Source organism: Solea solea, chromosome 7, assembly GCF_958295425.1.
Source record: "Solea solea chromosome 7, fSolSol10.1, whole genome shotgun sequence".
NCBI lineage: Eukaryota > Metazoa > Chordata > Actinopteri > Pleuronectiformes > Soleidae > Solea > Solea solea.
This window is the reverse complement of record NC_081140.1, coordinates 5646988-5669802: the sequence shown is the minus strand read 5'-3', so window position 1 is coordinate 5669802 and position 22815 is coordinate 5646988. Positions and strand designations below refer to the sequence as shown.

Here is a 22815-nt window from a genome sequence, read left to right as displayed (position 1 = left end):
CGTTTTGTTGTATGGAGCAAAAAAAGATGAAAATATTCACATTTTGAAAATGTGTTTACATAACTGGAAAAAAAACACTCAATTAATTCAACGATTAATTTAGTAATTGATGAAATTGTTGCAGCCCTAAAGTTTAGTATTGTGTACCGTGCTTTTTTTTCCCTTTTTTTTTTACTGGAAGAGCTTTTATTCAACATTTATTGACTGAAGTTGTAGGTGTTACAGACATGGCAGTAAAATAGTTAGAATTACTACTACAAAACACTTCACACACTGGGTCACACTGGTTTGTCACTGGTCTAAATGGATATTGTGCTGAAGAGAAGACTAAATTAATAAACTCCTCAGAAAAATGTTTAATGAGTCGGCTCATTTTCTAATAGACTTCCATACAAACCAGTGGAGTTTTAACCCAATGGCCATTCAAGAGAATGCAGAGTGAAGGCACACGTCTGCTGTTGAACTTTAACACAAATGTAGACAACACCACTGACAATTAGACGAGGGAATACAGAAATGACATCAGCAGTGTATTTAAGAGACATGATGACTGAGACTCCGCTGTAATCACGCAGACAAATTAGTGCCTCCTGTTTAAGTATTTATGAACATCCTCTATGTGAAGTGAGTATTGATTGTGTGGAGTAAAATTATTAGGACAGTGATCCATGACCAGGCCGTTTGTCAAAGTCACCGTGTACAAATGGCTGACTTCAAATTAATGACCGTCTTGGCTTTCCTTTCAAAGCTTGCTTTTCCATTAAGAGGCAGCGCTGCTAGACTGGATGGGACTTAAGCTAAGAGACAGCTGTCAAGCAGACTAAGAGAGCAAACACTGCACTTTTATTCATACCTATGTGCAAACATACACACACAGACAGACAAGCAAACATGTGTGCTCAATCACAATTGGAAAGGTGAGAGGTAGAGTGCTCTGTGGCACCCACTCTCTCGCTCTCTCTCTCTGCTGTGAGCTAGAAGCTCCACTCCCTTGTTTTCTCTGCAGCCAGTTCCCGGAGCGTCTGCGTGTGTTCGTCTCGTTGCCGTGTCAGAGTGTGTGCTCATGAGGTGACTGTGAGCAGGGATGTGTTTTTTAGATGACGCGACGGTTTATTTTGCCAAATCCCTGTGTTTGCTTTGTATACATTAAAGGTTGACACCCTTAGTGACATTACCTGAAAAAGATTTCACTCAGATGTCACTCCTGAGCTTTACATCCATCAAAACTGAATGTTTTTTCAGTAGGAAAGTAAAACATGAATAGAGACATTTTTGATTAATATACAAAAGAACAATATAGACGTCCAACCCAAAACACGGTCCAAAATAAAAACTAATCAATCATTTTTCACCTGAAATCCACGACTCAGCACCTAATGAAGGGTTCTGTTAACAGCGATCCAACAAATTTGAAGAGATACTCTCGAGGTGTGAATGTCAGGCGATAACAAATCCTGTTATTCCTGCTATACTAGTTCCCCAGACTGACACAGGAAATGGTCAGAGAAAAGAAAAGAAGAATCAAGCTCAATTTAAATCCCATGGCTTTGTTTTGTCACTTCAAACACGACGTTCTAACAGAAGCTAAACTGCACTCTCTATTAAAATTTGTAAAAGATACATTTTCACTTTGCTCTGGTAAGTTTGAGACCAAATATTAGAAAATGTATTTTGTTATAAGTACTTTCCAGTGTATTTTTTATGGAAAATATGTTGCATCACTATGAGGAAAAAAACACAGTTTTCCCCATGAGCAGATGCTTCAATTGCCTAAATCTTATTACATTAATAACCAGGATCCTCAAAAGTACTACTTAGTTTATTTGTAGGTCAGTAGATAGAAATTCGGTTTCCTTTGTTTGACTGTAATTAAGAATGAGTTTAGTTGTGAGGGGATGTATTGTTAGGAAGTGACGGTCAATGAATCATTAAAAAATCAATGAAAATGCATAAATGTTTATTCTTGTTTGTACATGTCAGCGCTGACACCCTCACACTGGTCTAATGGTGTGAACTCTTCTGTAAACTGTACATTCTTCTCAGGGTTATTTATGGTGTTACATGAGGTCAAACACACAAAAAGTGACACCATGAAAAATGTCAAAACCGCAGCTTAAACCCTACTTTTATTTTCACACCTGCGTCTTTTTCACAAAGTTACAACACACCTCAAGCACGGTCCAAAACCAACTTGTTGTTACAAGAATACGGAGGTCGTCTTACAGAGCATTATATCTGTGGCCTTTCATCACAGGACAACAACAGTGTCAGTCAGCAGGATGTACTGATGAGCTGAGGGAAAACTGCCCTGTGATGCAATGACACGCTTTAAAGCTACAGTGTGTAAGACGCTGCAACATTTATTGGTGAGGTTGCACCTTCCCTTCTGAGTATGTTGGAGAAACTATTCCATTGTCGCTTTTCTACCATACAGTTCCAGCACTGCTCGGTTCAGCTCGACTCGACTCTACCTGTTTTTTTTGCTTTTCCATTAGAGATCGTACCTGTCACCTGGTGCTTTTTTTAGTACCTGCTCTGGCGAGGTTCCAAGCGAGCTGAGCCGATACTAAAATGTGACATCGACAGACTGCCGGCCACTGTTTGGTCAGAGAGTGTCGTCACTGGAAGAGTCATGAGCGCAACGTCCGACACAAGAATCAAACTGATCGATGCCGAACCGTAGATCAGTTAAAAAGACTGATTCTAATTCACCCCTCTGTTCATTGAGCTCCACTGGCTACCTTTAGCTGCCCGCACTGATTCTAGCCTACAAAGAGCTTCATGGGTCTGCCCCCACACTGACTTACATGCTCTCCTAAAGGCTTATGTTACCCCTCAACTACTCCGTTCATCAAAGGATTGTCGTCTGGTGGTGCCAACACCCCGCACAAGACAATCCAGACTCTTTTCATGGGTCGTTCCACGCTGGTGGAATGACCTACCAAGCGCTACCAGAACAGGGGCGTCCCCGTCTATCTTCAAGAAGCTCTTGAAAACCCAGCTTTTCCAAGAGCATCATCCGTCCTAGCACTTACCCTAACCCCTACCCCCTCCCCTGCACTATCTCCTTCTGCATTTGGATCCACCTTGGCACTCTCACCCTCTATAAGTGTTCCTATCTAGTGGAGTTCTTTCCAAGACCACTTCTATGTAGCTTATTCCTCTATTTATATAGTTAAATGTAAATGTAAGGATTCCGTGCAGTGAAAAGACACTAGTTTGTGTCGCGTATAAAACAAGTTTGCAGAGAACCGTCTGGAAAATACACAATATCCAGCGAGCAGCAGTTCACTGTGCAGAAATGGTTCAGAATGATAGAAAGGCAACAGTTACTCAAACAAATACTTGTTACAACCAAAGTATGCAGAAGGGTATTTTCTGAACGCACAACGAATTGAACCTTGACCTGCAAGTGTCAGATACAGACTTTTCAAAGGACGCAGATTTACTCCCAATAAGATAATGTGCTCTCTCATCATCATCCTCTTCCTCACATATACGTCAGACACTGGTATAGTGAAATTAGATTAAGATGGAGCGAGCGATAAGGTGACTCTAATTATTATTATTCAATGTCTTATTGTTTTTTTGTTGTTTGTTTCATTTCACACTCACACACCCTGGTATATACAGCAGAACAGTGGATTTTTCCTCCAAGTACCACCATAGGCAGCTGAGGAACCATAGTTTGAGAATCATGTTGCTAAATAAAACAAAGCAGAAGACACAGGAAGGGAATATGGTCGGAGTTTTCTGTTTAAACATTTTACCAGTGCCAAAGCAAAACAGTTTGTAGCAAAAGTTAATTGTAGACATAATCTGAGTCCAATCAAATCAAATAAATCTCATATATATATATATATATTTTCAAAGTGCGTGACTGTAGGGCATAACTGATGCCTTCTGCCAGCTAAGCAAACAGGCACTGGGGCCAGATACTGAAAATCAAAGCCAAGCAATCACAACTTGTGAGACTTCAAGAGGAGCGATGGTGATGTCACCTCTGCTCACATGTTAACCCGGTGGCACCGGGAGCAAAACACACTGGTTCTGGCTATAATCTATCTCCAAATGTTTATGTGCTGGACTCAAGCAATGCCATAATAGTAAATGGTTTTAGAACAAGCCCAGACTCGAGCCGGGCACCACTCCTCAATAAGTCAGCTGCAGACAGAGCTGTGAACAGACTTTTTGCTGCTGACTCAAATGGTTCATGCTTCTTCCCTTGGGTTACTCATGTTGTACTCACTCCACAACGGCTGGCGTATTCATTCAGTGACTCTTGACCATGTCTTTAACATTCTTTCATAACTTAATTCTAGACACAGTAAACCTGTGTCAAGGGATTGGCTAAACAAAAGTGAAAAAACAAAGTGAACGATGGGGACGCCGTGTTGACTCTGGTCACTTTAGAGAGCTTTGCTGGGATAGCAAACAAGCACAATTAGCTTCAGAAACAGATGTCTCTCTATTGTGAGTGACACAGCAGATACCAGGGGAGCAGCCTGACAACAGCCATCGCTGAGACTGTTCGGCTGCTCAAACACTTCTCATCCTCTTCATCACATGAGTAAGGAAACAGTGCCCCTATCTGTCCACAGAGAGTAAGACAGACAGGACGACTAGAATCTGGGCAGGGCAGCGTGTCATGGGTAACAAGGCTTAACGACTCAAGCGGGAGGTGGGCAAAGGCAAAGACAGCATGTCTGCAACACCTTCGTGTCACAAAAAAGGGATTATTAGGTTGTCCCATGATCAGTATACAATGATGCACGCACACAGGAATACAGACGGCTCGATTAATTTGAGACGTAGCTGTTAAAAGCACAACAGGGGTGCGAGGGGCTTTGTCCCCCCCCCCCACCCCCCCCAAAAAAAAAAGAACTGGGTCATGACTGAAAACCAGGAGAGGAGAGAATAAAGGAAATTGCATACAAATTGGTTGTGGGGGTGGGTCCTCGTCACCTGCCCACCCTCTTTACACATGGCTGTGTTTGACTGAAATTTCACACAGCTGAGATGAGACTATAGCTTAAACCTCCTTTTGTGTTTCTGTCAATAATCATGTTTGCACTCTCATGAGCCTGTGGCTTTAGCTCGAGTAAGTTATTTGCTGCTGCACCTCTACCACCTACATGACTGACTGATGTATGGCTTTGCTGGTACACGGGGATTATAGTTCGCAGTTACCGACACGTTTTCTTCGCTGCCTTTTATCTCCACGTTCTGCCTCCCACTTTTACACCATTTGAGCAAACAACAGACTCACATAAAAACAATGTTAATGACTTTTTGGTATTAAATTCTTCAAGTTCACTTTGGGACAGATACTGGCAGTATGAAGACTTCAGTATTGAAATATTATATACATATGAAGTTAATATTGATCAAATCTCCTATATTATGCATAGACTGTAACAGTGAACCTGGTGCAGTGTAGGTTTCTCCTAATAACAGATCCCATGTGAGAGAGTTACATACACAGCAAATCTCTTACTGTTAAAAGGGAGTTTCTCTCGACAATAAAATCAATAAAACAAATGTGATCTATGTTGACTTGTTTCTTGTATCTGAACGCAACGGCAACTGAAAAAAAGATTTTTGCATGCGTGACAAACAACAGAAAGCGTCATATTTGAGAAACCTCCATTTTTGTTCTATTTTGCCATGTTACTGCGGTGCAGGTCTGTGACGTCTACACCTGCATGTGTGTAAACAAAACTCCAGTCTTGTATAAAGAGATACATGAGTAGTAGAAAACGATTTTGGTAGAAGCTGAAGTCACCTTTTACAATATTACTTGAGTAAAGGTCTTATAGTATATGACAATTACTGTAGTTAAGTATCAAGAGTGATATTGTGATATCAGAGTAAAAGTAAAAGTATTAAAACAATTTAGAAGTTATAACTGAGTGACGGTAGCTCAGTGGTTGAGTGAGTTGTCTTTCAACTGGAGGGTTGTGGGTTCAATTCCTAGCTCTGCTAGTCTATGTGTCCTTGGGCAAGACACTTAACCCCACATTGCTCCTGACGGCTGTACCAGCAGTGTGTGCGGGGCATGAATATGGGTGTGGCAGAACTGTAGTGTAAAGCAACTTTGAGTGGTCATCAAGACTAAAAAAGCTTTCTAATAAATACAGACCATTTACCAACTCTCCTTTTGATCGTAACAAAGTTAGTTTGGGGAAATGTATTGGAGTAAAAGTTCACAATTTACTGTATTTAGGAAATGTGCTAAAAGTTGCTAGAAATATAAATAAAGTACACATACTTGGATGTTGTACTTTAGAACAGTAACAAAGTATTAGTACTACATTACATTACTACACTGGATATGACTCATGTTGCCTGGCCACATATCAGATGTGCAGTGATCAAGGCTTTTACTTGATTCATTCCTTGCTAAATCAGCTATATCAATTCAGATCTGCATGGAATGTGCCCAAAAACCAACCAAGACTACACAGATTTTCAAACGCTGTTTCAACCTGTCAGGTTTGGTGTTGGCTGTAGACTCGTGCCCTACCCACCCAAACATTTAGAACAACAAAATAATTCAAGTAAGATATTATTGACAGAGCCTGCTCATGAAAAGCATGATATATCACGTTGCTGTCATAATCATATTTTTCTGGACAATAGAAACTAGGGCTTGTGGCCAAAAAAGGCTATTAGGAAAAAACAATCAACTCATTAAGATAAATATCAAAAATTGAACTTTGCGCTCAAGAAAAAAAGTTAAAGTAACCAGTTAATTTGAACTTTATGGAGAGAAAAAACATTTAAATAATATGTTAAATCTCAATGTGGGTTTTTGCAATGCATGAATACCTTTACTATATTTCTATGGAACTGTGGTAATTATCATTATTAAATTGTTACCCTGATGGAAACCAATGCTCCTGCTCATATTTCTCTTACAAAGTATGAATTGTATGTAGAGTATTTAGTAATGATACCAAACATAAACACAATACATGAATGACTGCCTCAGAAAAAGGTTGCATATTATGTGTCCAACCATACATTATTCAGACATGTCAGAAGTGGAATTCTACAACATGTCTCCATTCCTGAGAATGGTGACACAGATCTAATGCAGGTTATACCATATGACCCCAGACTGGTCACGGGGAGCAGTGAGGGTTAAGTGATGGGTTAAAGGGATAACACCCCCATGTTACTTCAAGCACATATGGATGAGGATAGATGAGCATAAGCATCAGAAGATTAAGGAAAAGAAGAAGTAGTTCTACAAAACACTAATTACATCTGAGCTCGGGTTGAATTTCTTTGAACTGTGTTTCTTTAGAAAAGTCTCCACTTTGACCTCAGCTGTATCACTTTCACTTAAGACCTTAAAACGTTAATGTCGTTGGACTTTGTATCTGTGAACTAAAAGGTGACGTGAAGCGCTGTGCGATATATTGATCATGATAATACCAGTATAATGTTTTGTGTGAATTTGTGTAAAAATAAAGGCCATATCACTATATGAATTATATAACTGTGTGTTGACATACTGATGCCATGGCAACTCATTCAGAGTCTATGGGGTGTCATATCCAATCACACGCGCAGAACATGGGAGCTGCTGGTTTATTTTAAACATCAGTCACACAATAAAACAACATTACAAAGCAATAGAAAACTGCAGTTCCCCTCTTAGAAAAGCCTGTTTTATGGCAAAATAAATAGGTGACCACACTGTATTGAAGGATTAGTAGAGATTTGGCAAAAACAGAGTTTTAACGGCTACGAGATGCATTCAAGGAGCGACGTAATTTTAGCCCTAATAAATACTGCTGCCTGCAATCATTGATAACCCATTGCTCAGTTGTGTATTTTTTTAATTTCTTCATGAATATCCTAAAGTGAAAGATGGTGCCACTACACTACGTGTCATGAAGCTGATGATTTAACATCACCTAAATAAAGGCAATGGATTATTCATAGTCATTTTGAGAACAATATAAAAGTTATTCTAACAGGCATCAGTGACAGAAAACAAGCTTAGAGGCCATGTTGACAGGAAATTAAGCACTGCATTAAATAAAACACAATGGGTTTCACTGCTGTTTGCATGTTGTAAAATACCCAGTTTTCATGATACACCTCTAGGATTGCATGTATTTGGACTGTGTGTACACGTGAGTACACGGGGAAAATGTGCAAATTCCACAAGAAGGGGCCCAGCTAAACCGGGATTGAACCCAAGACCGTAACGTTACTGTGCTGTCACATGACAGTTACAACTTTAATTTATATGTTTATATTCAGACGAAAACTCAATATGTCAAAACTATTTCTAAAGTGAGGAATTTAAGGGATAGTTCGAAGTGGTTGTGTTGAGCTATTGACACATCAACACATCAACAACTGCTGTGACATTTTAAGAACATGTACGCCACTTTTTTTCTGGCCAGAGGTTTGTAAACCGCTCTCTCCCGATACCAAAGTCCATAGAGAAAATCCGCAATTTTACATCACACTACACAAAAGTTCAAATTTAAAATCCTTTGTTTGGATTTAGTGACACAAACTTTCCAAATAAGGCAGCAGTGGACCAGCATCTCCCATATATCTCTGAGCTAAAAATACTGATTGATTTTCTTTTACGGTTTCTGGTGTAGGAGAGCGAGAGCTTTAATAACTTTGGTTTCCAAGCAGAAACAACTGTCTGACAGTGAGATAAAGTGGTAAACATATGCTTAAGATGTTACAGATTTAAGCAGGGGTAGCTTTTATTAGATTAGCCTTTTTGTAAGTGGCTAAAATCTATAATTCCCTCTGTCCCTGCCATGTTATCAGTAGTGTCTGGGTCTGAGTGTGCTCAGAAATGGTGTTTTTTTATCTGCAATGTCAATGTTGATAATGTGTAAGTACCTCATACAACCACACATCAAAAAATCTAATATAGTTCTGCTCTCACTCATATCAGAAATAGAACCTTGTCATTTCTCACAGGAAAACCTGTGTCCTTTTAATAAAAGTACACACACACACACACACAAATGCCTAGTTACTATGCCGTGCAGCCTTTCATGGCTAAATGAAAGGCTATAGGGTTTGTTGAGTACATTTAGAGAAAGTCACCTACAAAGTCAGAGGGTAAATATAAAGAGAGATGGGCTTTGGAACTGAAGAAACAATGAATTAGAAAGGCAACTTTGAGCGGCACCTGTTCTGAAGCCGGAGCACCAGGGTGGAGGAGTGGAGGGGACAAAAGCTGAGCATTATGCTGCCGTTACAAAGAGCAGGCAAGTCTGTTTGCTTTAGAGGTGTTGCCTTTGCTGCCCCAGCGACTGTGTGCTGCAGGGACGCCCGCGGCTTTTGTTTTCTGACACGAACAGGGGGTGTCTGGAGCAAGTGGTGAACACTGATGCGTGACTGAATTCCTATTGGACTGCTGGAAGTGGGACAGTCTGTGGAGGACACCTGCGTGCTCAGCTCTGTGTCTTATCAGCCTTATGTTACAAAAAGAGCAGCATCAGCATGTGGGATGTGCCACTGATGATGGGTTCTGATATCATGATGAGCATGGCTAATGTCAGTATAATATTTTGTCTGAAGTTTACAAGACTTTTGTCCAGCAGGAAGAACTAAATCATACATGACATGAAAATGAATCTCCTCCCAGTGAAGAGACAGTTCCATTTTATCACAAATTGTTTACAGTGTTAAAATAAATAATGACATGAACAGTCAGACAGGTTTGAAGCACATTGACTTGGAACCAAAATGACATAACTTATTTATGCGTCTACTGTCAACAGATGTTTGGTTTCTTACTGGTCTTAAACTGTGTCTTCTTCCTGGTCAAACACTTGTGAACTCTATTAATTATTGATGACACAAATGAAACAGTTTGCCAATATGAAACATTTGTTTCTGTATAGAATGTGGATGCACCTGCACAACTGGTCGTTAACAGCTAATCACATGACAGCAACGACCTGATGAACTTCAAACAGAGCATCAGAATGGGAAAGAAACAGTGAGTTAAGTCACTTTGAACATGACATGGTTGTTGATTACTCAATGGTCCGAGTATTTCTGAAACTGCTGGGATTTTCACTCATAACCAACTCTAGTGTTTACAGAAAATGGTCTAAAATGTCCAGTGTGCATCAGTTCTTTGGGTTAAAAAGAACTGATTTGACCCACTTTTAATACGCATTCTCAATAAGGTTCAACTGTTATGAAGTGTATGAGAGTGTGTGTGTGTGCACTTTTATAGTATTAGGTAGATGAGAAATAGGTCTTAAATATTTGGTGTTTATACTGTTTTATATTATTGTCATTTTTACTGTACATGTGATACTCTTTTTATAGAGAGAGAGAGAGTTCAGTTAAGTTCCGACCTTTATTGTCCCTCCGGGGGAAAATTAGGTTTGCAGCAGTGGTTAAAAGACACAAGACAGGACACAAGACATAAGGACACAAGACAGGACACAGAATATTGCAAGCAACCTGACAAAATTAAGCTACAAGAAGTGTTTGTTTAAAAAAAGCTGATTGATTAAGTGCATTAATTGCACTTGGAACAAAAGAAAGGAAGAAAGAGATTAAAATGGAACAAAAGATTGGAGGATTGGTGGAGTACAGTTGTGTTGTCCAGGGTGTATATATATACACTGTATACACATATATATATATATATATATATATATATATATATATATATATATATATATATATATACATATATATGCTGTGATATATACTGTATGTCACATATTCTTTAGGTATTGGTTCACTCTTTGTTGTCTACATTGTCTCACCATAAAAAGTAATGATGCACTCTGTGCAAAAATGGCCACCCAAATAGGATTAGTTCAAACTTCAAACGTAGGCAGTAGGTGTGTTTGTGTGCACACTTGTATTCAACACGTTCTCAACCATTTGCTTTCGCATTGAGCCCGCGCTCCACTGTAAATCAGAGAAGCTGCTGCCGCTGAAAGCCTGACGTGGAGCACAGAGAAAGTGGATTTAACCTGTTCAAACAGAGATGGGTTGAGAAGTGTCATTCCCACGGCGAGGTGTGCCAGCAGGCTTTGAAAGTGTGATGAGTCAGGACAAGCTCCCCACTCTGTTGCCACAGAATTAAAACACTGAGAGTGTCCTGTTTGATTTTAAGAGCTCATGTTGTTAAATAGTCTTGTCTGTCATCACTTACAGATTCTACTAAGAGGCCAGAACAAAGAAGTTTTCCCGTTAATACTCAGTGTCGGGATTTTCCTGAATTATTCATATGATTGTGTGTGGTCAGAATAGGTGTGAGAATGCTAGAATGGAAGGGCAAAATATGTTGTAATAAAAGAACAACAATAACACACACATAGGGCAAACGCTGTGTCCCGTCCCACGTTCATTTGCATGGACACCCAAGATGAATTTTACAGGGATGTTTCACTGAGTGTGTTGAGGCTGTGGCCCTCAGGGCCCCAACACGTGCAATATTTACTCTGATGGGACCACCAACAGCACAGCGCCGTCACTCCTCCCACTTTTCAACACGCTACCTTGAATATGTGTAAGTCCCCAACTTTTACCCAGCCTTCTGGCAAGTAGCTCTCTGACAGCTCTTAATATGTCACCTTTCACCTGCACTCTGTCAAAAGAAAAGGCAATCCATCATTTCAGAGAATTTAGCACGGGATGAGTGAGTAGTTACATGATCTGCTGAAATATTTGCAGAGGGATTCTCAAATGTAGGAGTGCTTAAGCATATCTGAGGGAGTTTCCCCACATCTGCCCAGCATGAGCAGTAACAGACAGCAAAAAAAAAAAAAAAATCCACCCTGGAATCACAACCATACTCAAATCTTTTATTCAATTTAAGTCTAACGCAACTTTGTAGACACAGAAGAGCATTTAAGGTGATTTTGCAACCCTTTCAGTCTCAGCAACTGTTGTTCGCTGTTGTGGTCTTCCCCAAATATTGCTTGATACCAGTTTTAGAATAGATTGGGACTCGGATATCGGACAGATTAAAAAGTAAAATCCCATACATTCTAAAAAACCCTATACTGTTTATGGCATATGCTGTTTATTAAGAATATTTGCTACACAGTTGGAGAATTATGTCTTTGAAATAGCTTGAAATGGCACAAATGTCTTGTTTAACAGCCTCCATAGTTTTAAAGGTCTAGACTATGACTGCATCAGACTGATATCCACATCAGTAGATACTCAAACTTGTTAGATCATGTAACGACTACCAACCTCTTGACCTTGTCTCCTGATATACAGTCACACACACACACAACTAAACTGTATTCTTATTAACAATTCTGTAAAGAATATTTTTTTCACCAAAATCACATTAATTACAGTATTTACATGCTTACACATCTGTATATCAATGTCGTTGTGTTTCGGGGTCACTGATGGTGATGGTGACCATTTTTTGACAGTGGTCAGGTTAAGGCATAGAAAGCATCTGCTAAAGGTGAGCAAAAGTTCATGGTTCTTCCCAACTCTGGTGACAAAAAAGCAAACAGTGTTTGGTAGACGTGTCTGAACACATCACAATGTCTTCATAATGGCGCAACACGTATTCTGACGTTTGGTCTTGAACTGGTTTTGAACTGTGGTCTGCTGTGAGGGAGACGTCTCGCTCTAGAACTGCATCACTATGAAGTGAGGTGTCAAAAAATAACATTATGTATTTGAAATGTAACTCAGAATGCAGTGGAGAAGTGTCAACATTCATACATTTACACATATTTCAGTTGAGCAGTGACTGAACATGAGCCGCTCTTAATTCTGTACTTACACAGACTTCCTACCGGTGCCCAAAACCGTCAGTTTTGCTATTCATAGGCATGGATTATGTTGCAATTGTAATGACAAAAGATTACAAATATGCTGCTGTGTAAACTTTACGGGGCTGTTTGAGTCTTGTCTGAGTATTACAGTGTGTATGTGCAGTGTTTTGGCATTTGTAAGCCTTTTAACGCAGTGTTGTGTTTCTTCACCGGGACTTCCATTTGGATAATGTCTCACTGGTTCACCCCAACATCAGTGCAACTGTCTTCTTTGTTTTCATGTGGTATGGGTTTTTTTTTTTTTTTTAACAAAGACTAAATTTAAGTCTAAAAGCTCGAGTGAGCAAAGAATTCTCGTATAATCTTCACAGCCAAGCTAGACCCTCAGGCACCTGGTAATTCAGCATCTAATGGCAAGTGGAAGATGCCTGTGAAATGTTTTTAGTGATCTGAACCTGCACTGCAGAGCTTTTGTGTGCTAATATTTCAGCATTACATGCAGCTTTCTTTCTTTTTTTGTTGCATCATACTGTGCTACAGTATAAAGAGGCTATCTCTTTATACCTTGTCTTAAAGCAAAGTGCTGTTCCCAAATGAGAAGCAAATGTTTGTCGGGACAGATTTATGAGACACCATCATTCAAGGCCGTGCAGACTGTGCAGCTCAATAAACCATACGGTGACTAAGAGCAGGTAGGCAGTGAAACAAGGTTTAATGGAACGACCATTTAAAATATATGATTTCAGGTTTAGAGGACACATTAACAACTGTCTGCTTGACATAGTATACTATGTACTGTACGTCTTCAAAGCAAACCAACATCTGAGCCTAAAGATTTCCTACAAATAATCTTGAAATCATTTTAGCGGTGTATTTAGTGTGAGAATGGTTGCAGAAGGGCCATTAAATATGAGCTAAATTCCCAGCACTGGGCATGTGTTAGGTAAAACCTTCAAAAAATGACTAGCACGGGTCAGTTATTCTGACTGGTGGTTATTTGTAATTGTGAAAGACTGACACTGTTGCCATTATTAGACCTGAATCTAGGATTATGTGAAAACAATGATAAACTATAGTTTTACTTGGCATTAGATCCAGTGCCTTGAACCAGTATTCTCTTGTATGGCCTTTGAGGGCAAATCCGCTGGTTTGTATATAAATCTGTGACATAATTAGCCCACTTTCCTATTAATTTAATGTTTATTTATAAGGGACAGTGCATAATTAATGTATAAATGTAAACCTGCACAGAAGCTGCTAATTTAAATCAATTGTGGCAAGTGACAGACATTGTCCATCCCCATTGTAAATAAGACATTTTTCTTAATGATTTGGTTAAATAAAGGTAAAATAAATAAAAATTAAAAAAAACAACAACATGGCACTGGACAAAACACTAGTGAACATGGAACTGTGTCTTTTCATTATGTTTGGATTTCTCACAGGAGGGAGGGGGAAAAAAACAACATGGAAATCTGCACCAAATATCATATAGTGAGATATTTCGGTGCAGACCAAAGCAATCAATAGAGCCATGCTGCTGCTAAAGTGGCTAAAATGTCCACAAGTCGAATGAAAGTGATAAATTATATCATTGTTCTTAGCAAAATGTGACTCTTACCTCAATTTAGAGCAGATCAATCAATGCTATCGATTGGTTTAGGCGGCAGAGTGAAGCCTCCGATTACATCCCCATTAAAACTAGTTCAACTATATTGATTGAAATAAGGATAATGACAGATCTACTCACAAATCAATAATTATTACCTTCTCCTTTGTACTTTGTACGAGCAAATCTAACTCAAGCAATGACCAATATTTATCATACAGAAAATAAACTTTAAGCTATGAGCACGTGAAAAAGAACAAGTACAACTGGACAACAGCTGCTGCTGCTGCTGATACTACATGTACATGACACCACATAAAGAGGTTAAGTAGTTTAATGGATCGAAGTTTCTTATCTCTGCCAGCGTTCCACCATAAATTGGGTAAGGTGCACAAATGGCTAATTGCTCGTCTTTAATGCTCTCCTGCTGGAACCCTACTACAATATGCACCACTAAAAAGGCACCGGGCTATTAGCTGACAAATGGTTGCCACAATCACACTTATAGTATTAACCAGATTACAGTGTAAGCACACAAAGATGAGCCCAAACAATGGTCGTCTATATCAAGATTAGTCAACTTACAAAACCCCATAGGAAGATTAGGTGTCTAATTCCACTGACCCTAAGAAATAAATCTGGGTTTATTATCCAAAAAGCTCCAAACCTCTGACTGAAGCCAAGTTCTAACAGCTGCTCCAGCAGACAGATTGTTAAAGACCCTCGACTGACGATCATGATCCGGTCAAGCAATCCTTATTAGGCTGCATACGCTTAAAGAAATCAATTCCATTAGCGATTCACTGAAATAAAGCAGTTTATGGATATCGATTAAAGGGACACATGAATGGAGACGGTAAATTCAAACCCACTGCAGATAGTGTTCATATTTGTATTAACCTGTTTTTTCTAATGCTATTTCCATATTCTCACACATTTATCAATTGCATGAAATTGCTTTTTCACAATATTTTGTAGAAACAAATTAGAAATCCCCCTTTAACTGTTGAACATGCCAAACATGCCTGAGAATTATTGCCACTATTTTAGTATGGAGTGTATTTTTATATGCAAACTGTGTATATTTTTATTTAAATGTATAACTTTAATTTTTCACGTTTCTAATGCATTTCCAATTTGTTTCTTTTTAAAAGACTGTTACATATCACACACCAATATTTTTAATAAGAAAAATGCTGAAAAATGGCATTTAAAAGATTTCTTAAGTTTCAAAAAAGAAAAACTAACTAATATTTTATACTGATAAATTACCACTGGAACATTGGCATGAAGTAACTACGGTAACTATTTGACTGTCCTATAAAGCATTCTGGCCTCAACACTGTAAATATGCCGGATGCTGATTGAGTAAATTCTCCATATCATTGCCCCAATATTAATGTTTAATCAGATTTATGCAACGTTTAAGCAATAACCAACGAAAGTTGTTTAACATCTCTTAAAAAAAAAGACTAATTTGCATCGCCTGAAGAGAATCCATTATGAGCTACAAATAAATCAGTGAAATGAAAGTAATTGCCTTTGATATCCACTGAGGCATGAAGATTTCATTAAAGGTCACACATCAGCACTGGCAAGCTTCCAGGCTCATCAATGCCAGAACAAAGCACATGTGAAACACACACACACACACACACACGTCCCTCCTGTTATCTGTTAACAGTCACTACTGAGCAGTAATTATACAACAGGTCACATATAAAGATATGAAGGCAGGCGTTGGCGGGACACAGACACACTCAGAACATGATCGGGGAGGGGGAGCATGAAGACGTGATGACAAATTGAAATCAACAGGCCAAAATGACAGTGGTCAGTGATGCCAGTAAAGTTGTTGTGAGTGTGTCCCGCCCCACGCCAACAGTGCTGGAGTCTATAAACCGTGCTGCATGCAGACTGGTGTTTGGGTGTCTGGACGCGGCACCCAGACAGACTCCAAAGCTTTACATGCAATATGGTGGACGTCAGATTCACAGCTCAACAGCAGGAACTTGAAACGCCACACGCAGGCGTCCAAGAAACACTGTGTGGATCAGAGTGTTTACTCAAGCAAAGCACTGGGGGCAGAAATATGAAGATTACTTCAACATGTCATCCAGACGACAAAAATGTTGAGGCTTTTATCAGAACTGTGTGTTTGATGGAGGTTTTAGCTTCTTTTCTTTTCTTTTTAATAAACATTGGTTCTCAGTTCACAGCCACATTTGTCTATTTTGAACATTTATTGGCAAGGGAAAAACATATAGCTATAATATACGTAAAAATTGGCAGAAATGTTTAGTATTGTGACAGGTGACGATGATGTTTACAGGGATTCTGATGTGACTTATGTTTATTTATTCTCTCCATTGAAGACTGTGATTTGGTAATCATCGCAAATGTATAAGGTATGGATGAACATTTGATTTCTTTTGATATAACTGTATGACTGAGATGAAATAATGATATAAAATGATATGAGAAATTTATTTGCATTTTTTATTTATTTATTTATTTATTTATAACCCCCTTTTTTTCTGAAAACTCAGATTTGAGAAACATCACAAATGTCACTGTGGTCAAAAATGACATTACTTATTACTGATAAATATAATTACGACTGTGAGGTATATGTCATTGCATCTATGCAATTATGTTTTGTAGAAAAAGCTGTAGTATGAATTATTCCCTCAACTTAAACTAGAATTGGGGTTTGTGATTATCCACATTTTTCAGTCACAGCAAAGGCACTAAAATGTAGGATCAATAAAGGATTAAAGGACAGGCTTAATTAAACCGAGACAAAAACAATCCAGCAAACAACAGCGATTAGCTCAGCTCACATAACATCAGTATCTTCCGTTTCATAGACTCAAACCTCGTCTTGATTGTTCACTCATTATATAAATATAAAACAATGTGTTTTGTTAAGATTGCATCAGGATGAGACAACTCAGATCTGAAAGTTTGGAAAGTTGCAGTTTAACCTTAAATTGGGGGGTCCTTCAGGGTTAATCTGTCTAATCTGGCAGGTCACAGCCATAATCTCAACAGTGGTGACATTAGCAACTGTGCTAGACAAAAAAAGGACAACACAGTTACTGCAACTGTAGCATTTTTGATTTGGGATTTAGAGAAGCGGGATTAATTAACTGAAGAACAATAATAAGGAAGATCTCAATGAATCAAATTTCAGGTAGAGGAAGATATATACTGTATCTCTGAAGTGACTAGATTTACTTCTTTTTTTAAAGAAAATAATTAGGTTTTCAGTCAAAGTGATTTTCAATGACTGACAAAAACATTTAACAGTTACTGAGGCATCTCCTCCTGTCTGGGAACCAAATCATTAAAAAAGCAGCTTAAGGATTAACAAATCACTGATGCCATGAAAACCAGCTCAGTCACTGCTGGAAGCTGTGATTCTTTGTACCGTGTTGTCTCTGCTCCGTTACCACTGTAAGTCAGATTATGGAGGGGGAGTCGTTATTGATTGAAATGTGCCTCCTGCACAGCAGGTGTCCACTCTGTACACGTTGATGGTGCAAAGTCGAAAAAAAACACCCGCAAGAAAACAGCAGTGTTATTGCTGTTATTATTATTAAGCTGCAGGACGTCGCTATAACTGACCGAAGCGACGTCTTCATGTTATTCTCTGTGAATAACAGCTGTAACTGCGTCACAGCGCTCCATCTGTCACATTTCAAACACTGCGAAAAAGAGTGCGTCTCAGTCTGAAGACAACATGTGCAGCATGTCTCACTGTTTATAGAGAATACTCTGGGCTTATGTTCACTTACAGTATGCCTTGTTATTTGTCATCAGGACATTTCATGTTATGCTGCGAGTCACTGCTCATTCAAGGGACATCATGCACCATTGGCTGTTAGAGACGTAGATGAACCATAGCTGGTGCCAAAAGCTTTGGAAGAATATCGACGTATAAACAATGAATTTGTGCATTTGTGCTTCAAGGAGTAGAAAAGAAAGACATGACAGGAAGCAGCGGAAAAGGAAATATGTTACTTTTCAATCACATGCTAACAGCATGTTGTCGGTGCACTGGGTTCACTCTCAACTGTTAACGCACAAGCACAAGATAAAGGTTTTTTGATGTCACTTCCTGCTATTTGAAGAAAGAGCGTACAGATAATTATTTACTTCCATACTCACCACTTCATTCATTTTATCATTCATGACTAATAACGTTGTTTGTATATTTTTTTTGTATTTTTACACACACAGTATACACACACACACACACACGTGTGAGTCTTACCTGATCTTTAGCGTTGTCGTGAGGGTACTGGATGTGTGCTGCCATTAAAGCTGGAGACAGAGCAGGGCTTTGAGACAAACACCCTCTGCACTGCAGAAACGTGGTAACAGAGCAGTCCTCAGAGTTCCAGATGGCGTTATATGCTGCATGAATGAGAAGGCATGAAACTTTACTCACACTAAAGCAACTAAGATGACAGAAAGTGATTCAAGTAAAAAGGTTCATTTAATGTTGACTACAAATAAGACCAAAATCACTGTCTCCAATCTTTTAAATGGACAGAATTCTGGTTCACATCTAAGCTTTCTGAGCCTATTGTTTCAAGTTTAGAAAATAGGATTAATGACACACTTATGTCTGTGTATCGGTGACAAATAACTACAAAAATACGTCAGATTAACGTCCGTCCTGTTCACACCGACATTAACATGCATTCTGAATGTGTCTTCAGATCTGATCACATAAAACCACATTCGGAGGTCGTCTTGGACACATGTGGACAGTGTCTCTGATCTGCTGGAGTTTCACAGGGTTTTTTCCTTTCTTTTTTTAACACTTCTCAGTGTCCACGTATGGATGTGATTATGATTTACACACTCATTGAAACAATGGACACATCTGTACAGTCATTATATTCATGTGTAGTGGAATGTGAGATAAAGTCACAAATGGTGACAGACAGGATGCATTCAGTGTTTATTGTAATACCAGGTGTGAACAGTCCTATTTAACCCTGTTCATATTAGAGCTGAAACGATTCATCGATGAATCGATTAATAATCGATTACTAAATTAATTGACAACTATTTTGATAATCGATTAATCGGTCTGAAGATTTTTTCATGATTAAAACAAGATTTCCGATTGTTTAAGGTTCTTAAATGTGAATATTTTCTTCAGTTCTTTGCTCTAGAAAACAAAAAAAAATCATTTAAAATGAATCATTTCGGTTTGTGGACAAAACAAGACATTTGAGAACATCATCATTTCCAGGTTTGACGAACACCGATTAACATTTTTTAAGGTTTACTGATATTTTATGGACCAAAACGATTCATCAAGAAAATAATCGACAGATTAATCGATTATGAAATATTTCAGGACAGATGTTATTACCAGGTCTGAACAGACTCTGTGTCCAGACCCTGTCCAGCTGCCCCTGGGACCCATAAGAGAAAGCTACAGAGAAGGATGAGGATGAGTGAATGGTTACCATGGCTGTCAACCCACCAGGTATCCTGTTGTCACAGTAGGGTTGAAGAACAGTCCTCAGGGCCTTCAGGGACGTGAGATTTTGGACGACCAGGAGTGAGCCTGAGCTCTCCGGCTTTGATGGACAACGCGGTGGACACTGGCAGCGGGCGCTCACTACTCCGGGACTACATCTGACTTTTCTCAGTGAAGCTAGATGTTCAAATTCACATGCAGCCCATCGTGGTGCGCCTGAACAATCAAATCATAGTAGAATGAATGTCAAATTGTGCCAAATTCTAGCACATTTATGAGTCATTTGAGTCATAATATCATTGTTTTAACTGGTAAATAAATAAAGACTACCATGTGCTGCAGGAAGTAGTTCCATTTCACACATTGAGCAGTAGAGTCCACGAGAGCATGGCTTCTGCTCTTTCCCTCTCTGCAAAAAAAGAATTGATTCAGCTTATTTTCTTTACTGTCTGGTGAATTAGAATGACCTGAAATACACACTACAGCAGTAACAGCACCAGGATGAGGGCCTCAGTCTGAGATGATTCAGGCCAGTGTTTCAAAAAAGGCATATTTCACAAAATGTTGGGTGTTTTTTTTGCCTTTAATGTATAGGACAGTGAAGCTTAAACAGGAGGCAGAGAGACGGGGAAGACACAGCAAGTCAAATTGAACCCAGCTTAGTCAATGGGCCCTGTGCCCTACGTGGGACCAGCTCAACCAACTGACAAAAACCTGTTTTTAAACACAACTTCTTTGAGTTCTCGTATTCCCTCTGTTCTCCTAAAAGAGTTTTTTATTACATTTGTACCTTCTGTACCCAAAAACATTTTGAATGTCATGTTGTGGCAAATAATTCCAACCACATCATCATCCCCATTTTCTAATCTCAGCCGAAACTGTGACAAGCATTAAAAAAGAAAACATTGTCTAGATTTCCTGTAACGTATTTTGGTTTGAAAAGGTGCGCTCAGTGTCTCAGTGAAAACATGCACAGCCTGTGTTGGTGCCTCTGCTGAGCCGTGACACGTACCTTTCTTTTTGGTGACGTCTTTCTACATCTCCTGCGTTTCTGTGTGCAAGACCTCTGTACTTTTATAGCTTGATTGAAAAACAGAGACATTTAACGTTTAATGTTTTATTCAAAGTTAGTAGAATACATCAGAGCTAAAACTACAGCACCATGACATTAAAAAGAAAGCTAATATTCCATTGTATTGTAAAGACATGACTACAACTTACGAACATTAGCAATCGAGTGTACGTGATGAACACTTTTCATGAAGTAACAGCTTGTGTGCTTCATATTATTTCATATTTAACTGTGGTGCCGACTTTGTCCAGAACTTACCTTGAGCTTTGGTTTGCTGACATCCTGGACCTTCCACTGACAAACTACATCCTGCTCCTCCAGTGTTCTGCAGATCACATGATTCTCCTTGATTGGGAGTCACAGTGTCAGACTGAGCTGCTGCTGGAATAACATGGGTGGTGGACACTTTTATAAGAGCTATCCTTTCATTTACACCCACAGTGGACTTTCCTGAAGCAGTCACTGTGGAGTGTACACAATGGTTAAAGGTATGTGACCATCATCCTTACCCTCTGTCACATGACACGTCTGGTAATCATTCTGTTGGTCTCGGTCTGATCTGCTGCGGTCTACTCCTCTGGCTCTGATTCTGGATGATCTGACCCTCACATTAAGGGTCAACTCATGATCTGCTCTGACCTTGTCTGTCCTCTGGCTGCTCCTGGGTTCAGTCTGCTGTAAGGTCACGCTATCTACACTCGCCACTCCAAAGCCTCCACCTGTCAATTAAAATGACGTTGCATTTTTAGCAATAAAGTACAAGCATGTTGTCCGGAGCCATAATACACAAGGATGCTGTACGAAAAGAGATAAGAGCAACTGCTGTAAACCAATGAACCAGTTGGGCCGATTATTTGGGTCCATTTTTGTCAATGTTTTTTTAATAATAATAATGATCATTAAAAAGATGAAATTTACCTACTGATGTAATTATATACATTTCTATTTTCAAAGTAATTTTTAAAAAAGTTAAGATTTTAATGATCTATTACTTTTTACATAAAATGTCAAAGTTCACAGCAGTGGAGACACAAAATCCAATAGAAGAGATTGACAATAAGTGTTTTGTGCAACTTTGTGTATCCTTTGTTTTTTTAAAGTGTTATATTTTATCGGCTGGAAGAAAAAACCTGGCACGTGTGTATCTGCTGTACAGATTTGTGAAGATCGCGCAGCATCAAAGACTGCATGTACAACCCTTTCCAAGGACAATATTTAGTTTTAACAGTTATTATGCTTCTGCTGACCAACGCACACATTCAAATGTACAGTATATAGTTTTTAAAAGCTTTGTAGAGTTGTGAGCGCTGCCCCCTCCCAAAGCCAGAATTAAATATGGACAAACACATTTGACAAACCTGTCAGTTTCAGTTTATGTTGATGGAGCCCTTTTTCAGTTGCATTTTTACCATGCGATTTTTTTGGTGTTTTGGTCTGCTGTTTTTAATTCCCCGGTAACAATGTTTTCTCAGTGTAGCTTTGATGATCTGTGGTTGTGGGGGGGGGGGGGGAGGTAGAATTAGTCTAATGGGAAAAATGCAGCCATTCACAGCCATTACTGGGTCTTTCAGAAGCGTGGGCTCCCTATTAAGTGCTTTTAACACACATTCACTGGCCTCTCGACGCTCCGTTTTGATGATGTTAACGAGTAGTCATGCACGATTACATATAAGGGTCTTGGGAGGGCAGCTGATGAGCAAAGAAAGGCTTTAAAGGAACACTTGTCTACTCTGTTCGTCCACACAAATCACACAGTGGTGAAGTTTTAGGCCATAATGAGACAAATCACATCAGTGTAATCATGTTAAATCTAATTTCTATGTCTCCCTTCAACTTACCCTGTTTGATGATTCTA

The 22815-nt window shown here is 39.1% G+C and overlaps 1 protein-coding gene across 1 annotated transcript in view; it reads right to left on the bottom strand.

The window, feature by feature from the left end:
* Window positions 1-21824, bottom strand: part of LOC131462882 (uncharacterized) — a 33796-nt gene extending 11972 nt beyond the window's left edge. The window contains exons 1-5 of the mRNA XM_058634435.1: window positions 21791-21824; window positions 21470-21679; window positions 21219-21341; window positions 19892-20104; window positions 18662-18804 (exon numbers count right to left, since the gene is read on the bottom strand). Of these exons, the coding sequence (XP_058490418.1) occupies window positions 18662-18804; window positions 19892-20104; window positions 21219-21341; window positions 21470-21679; window positions 21791-21824 (723 nt within the window). The remainder of the gene's footprint in view (window positions 1-18661; window positions 18805-19891; window positions 20105-21218; window positions 21342-21469; window positions 21680-21790) is intronic.
* Window positions 21825-22815: the final 991 nt, after the last annotated feature.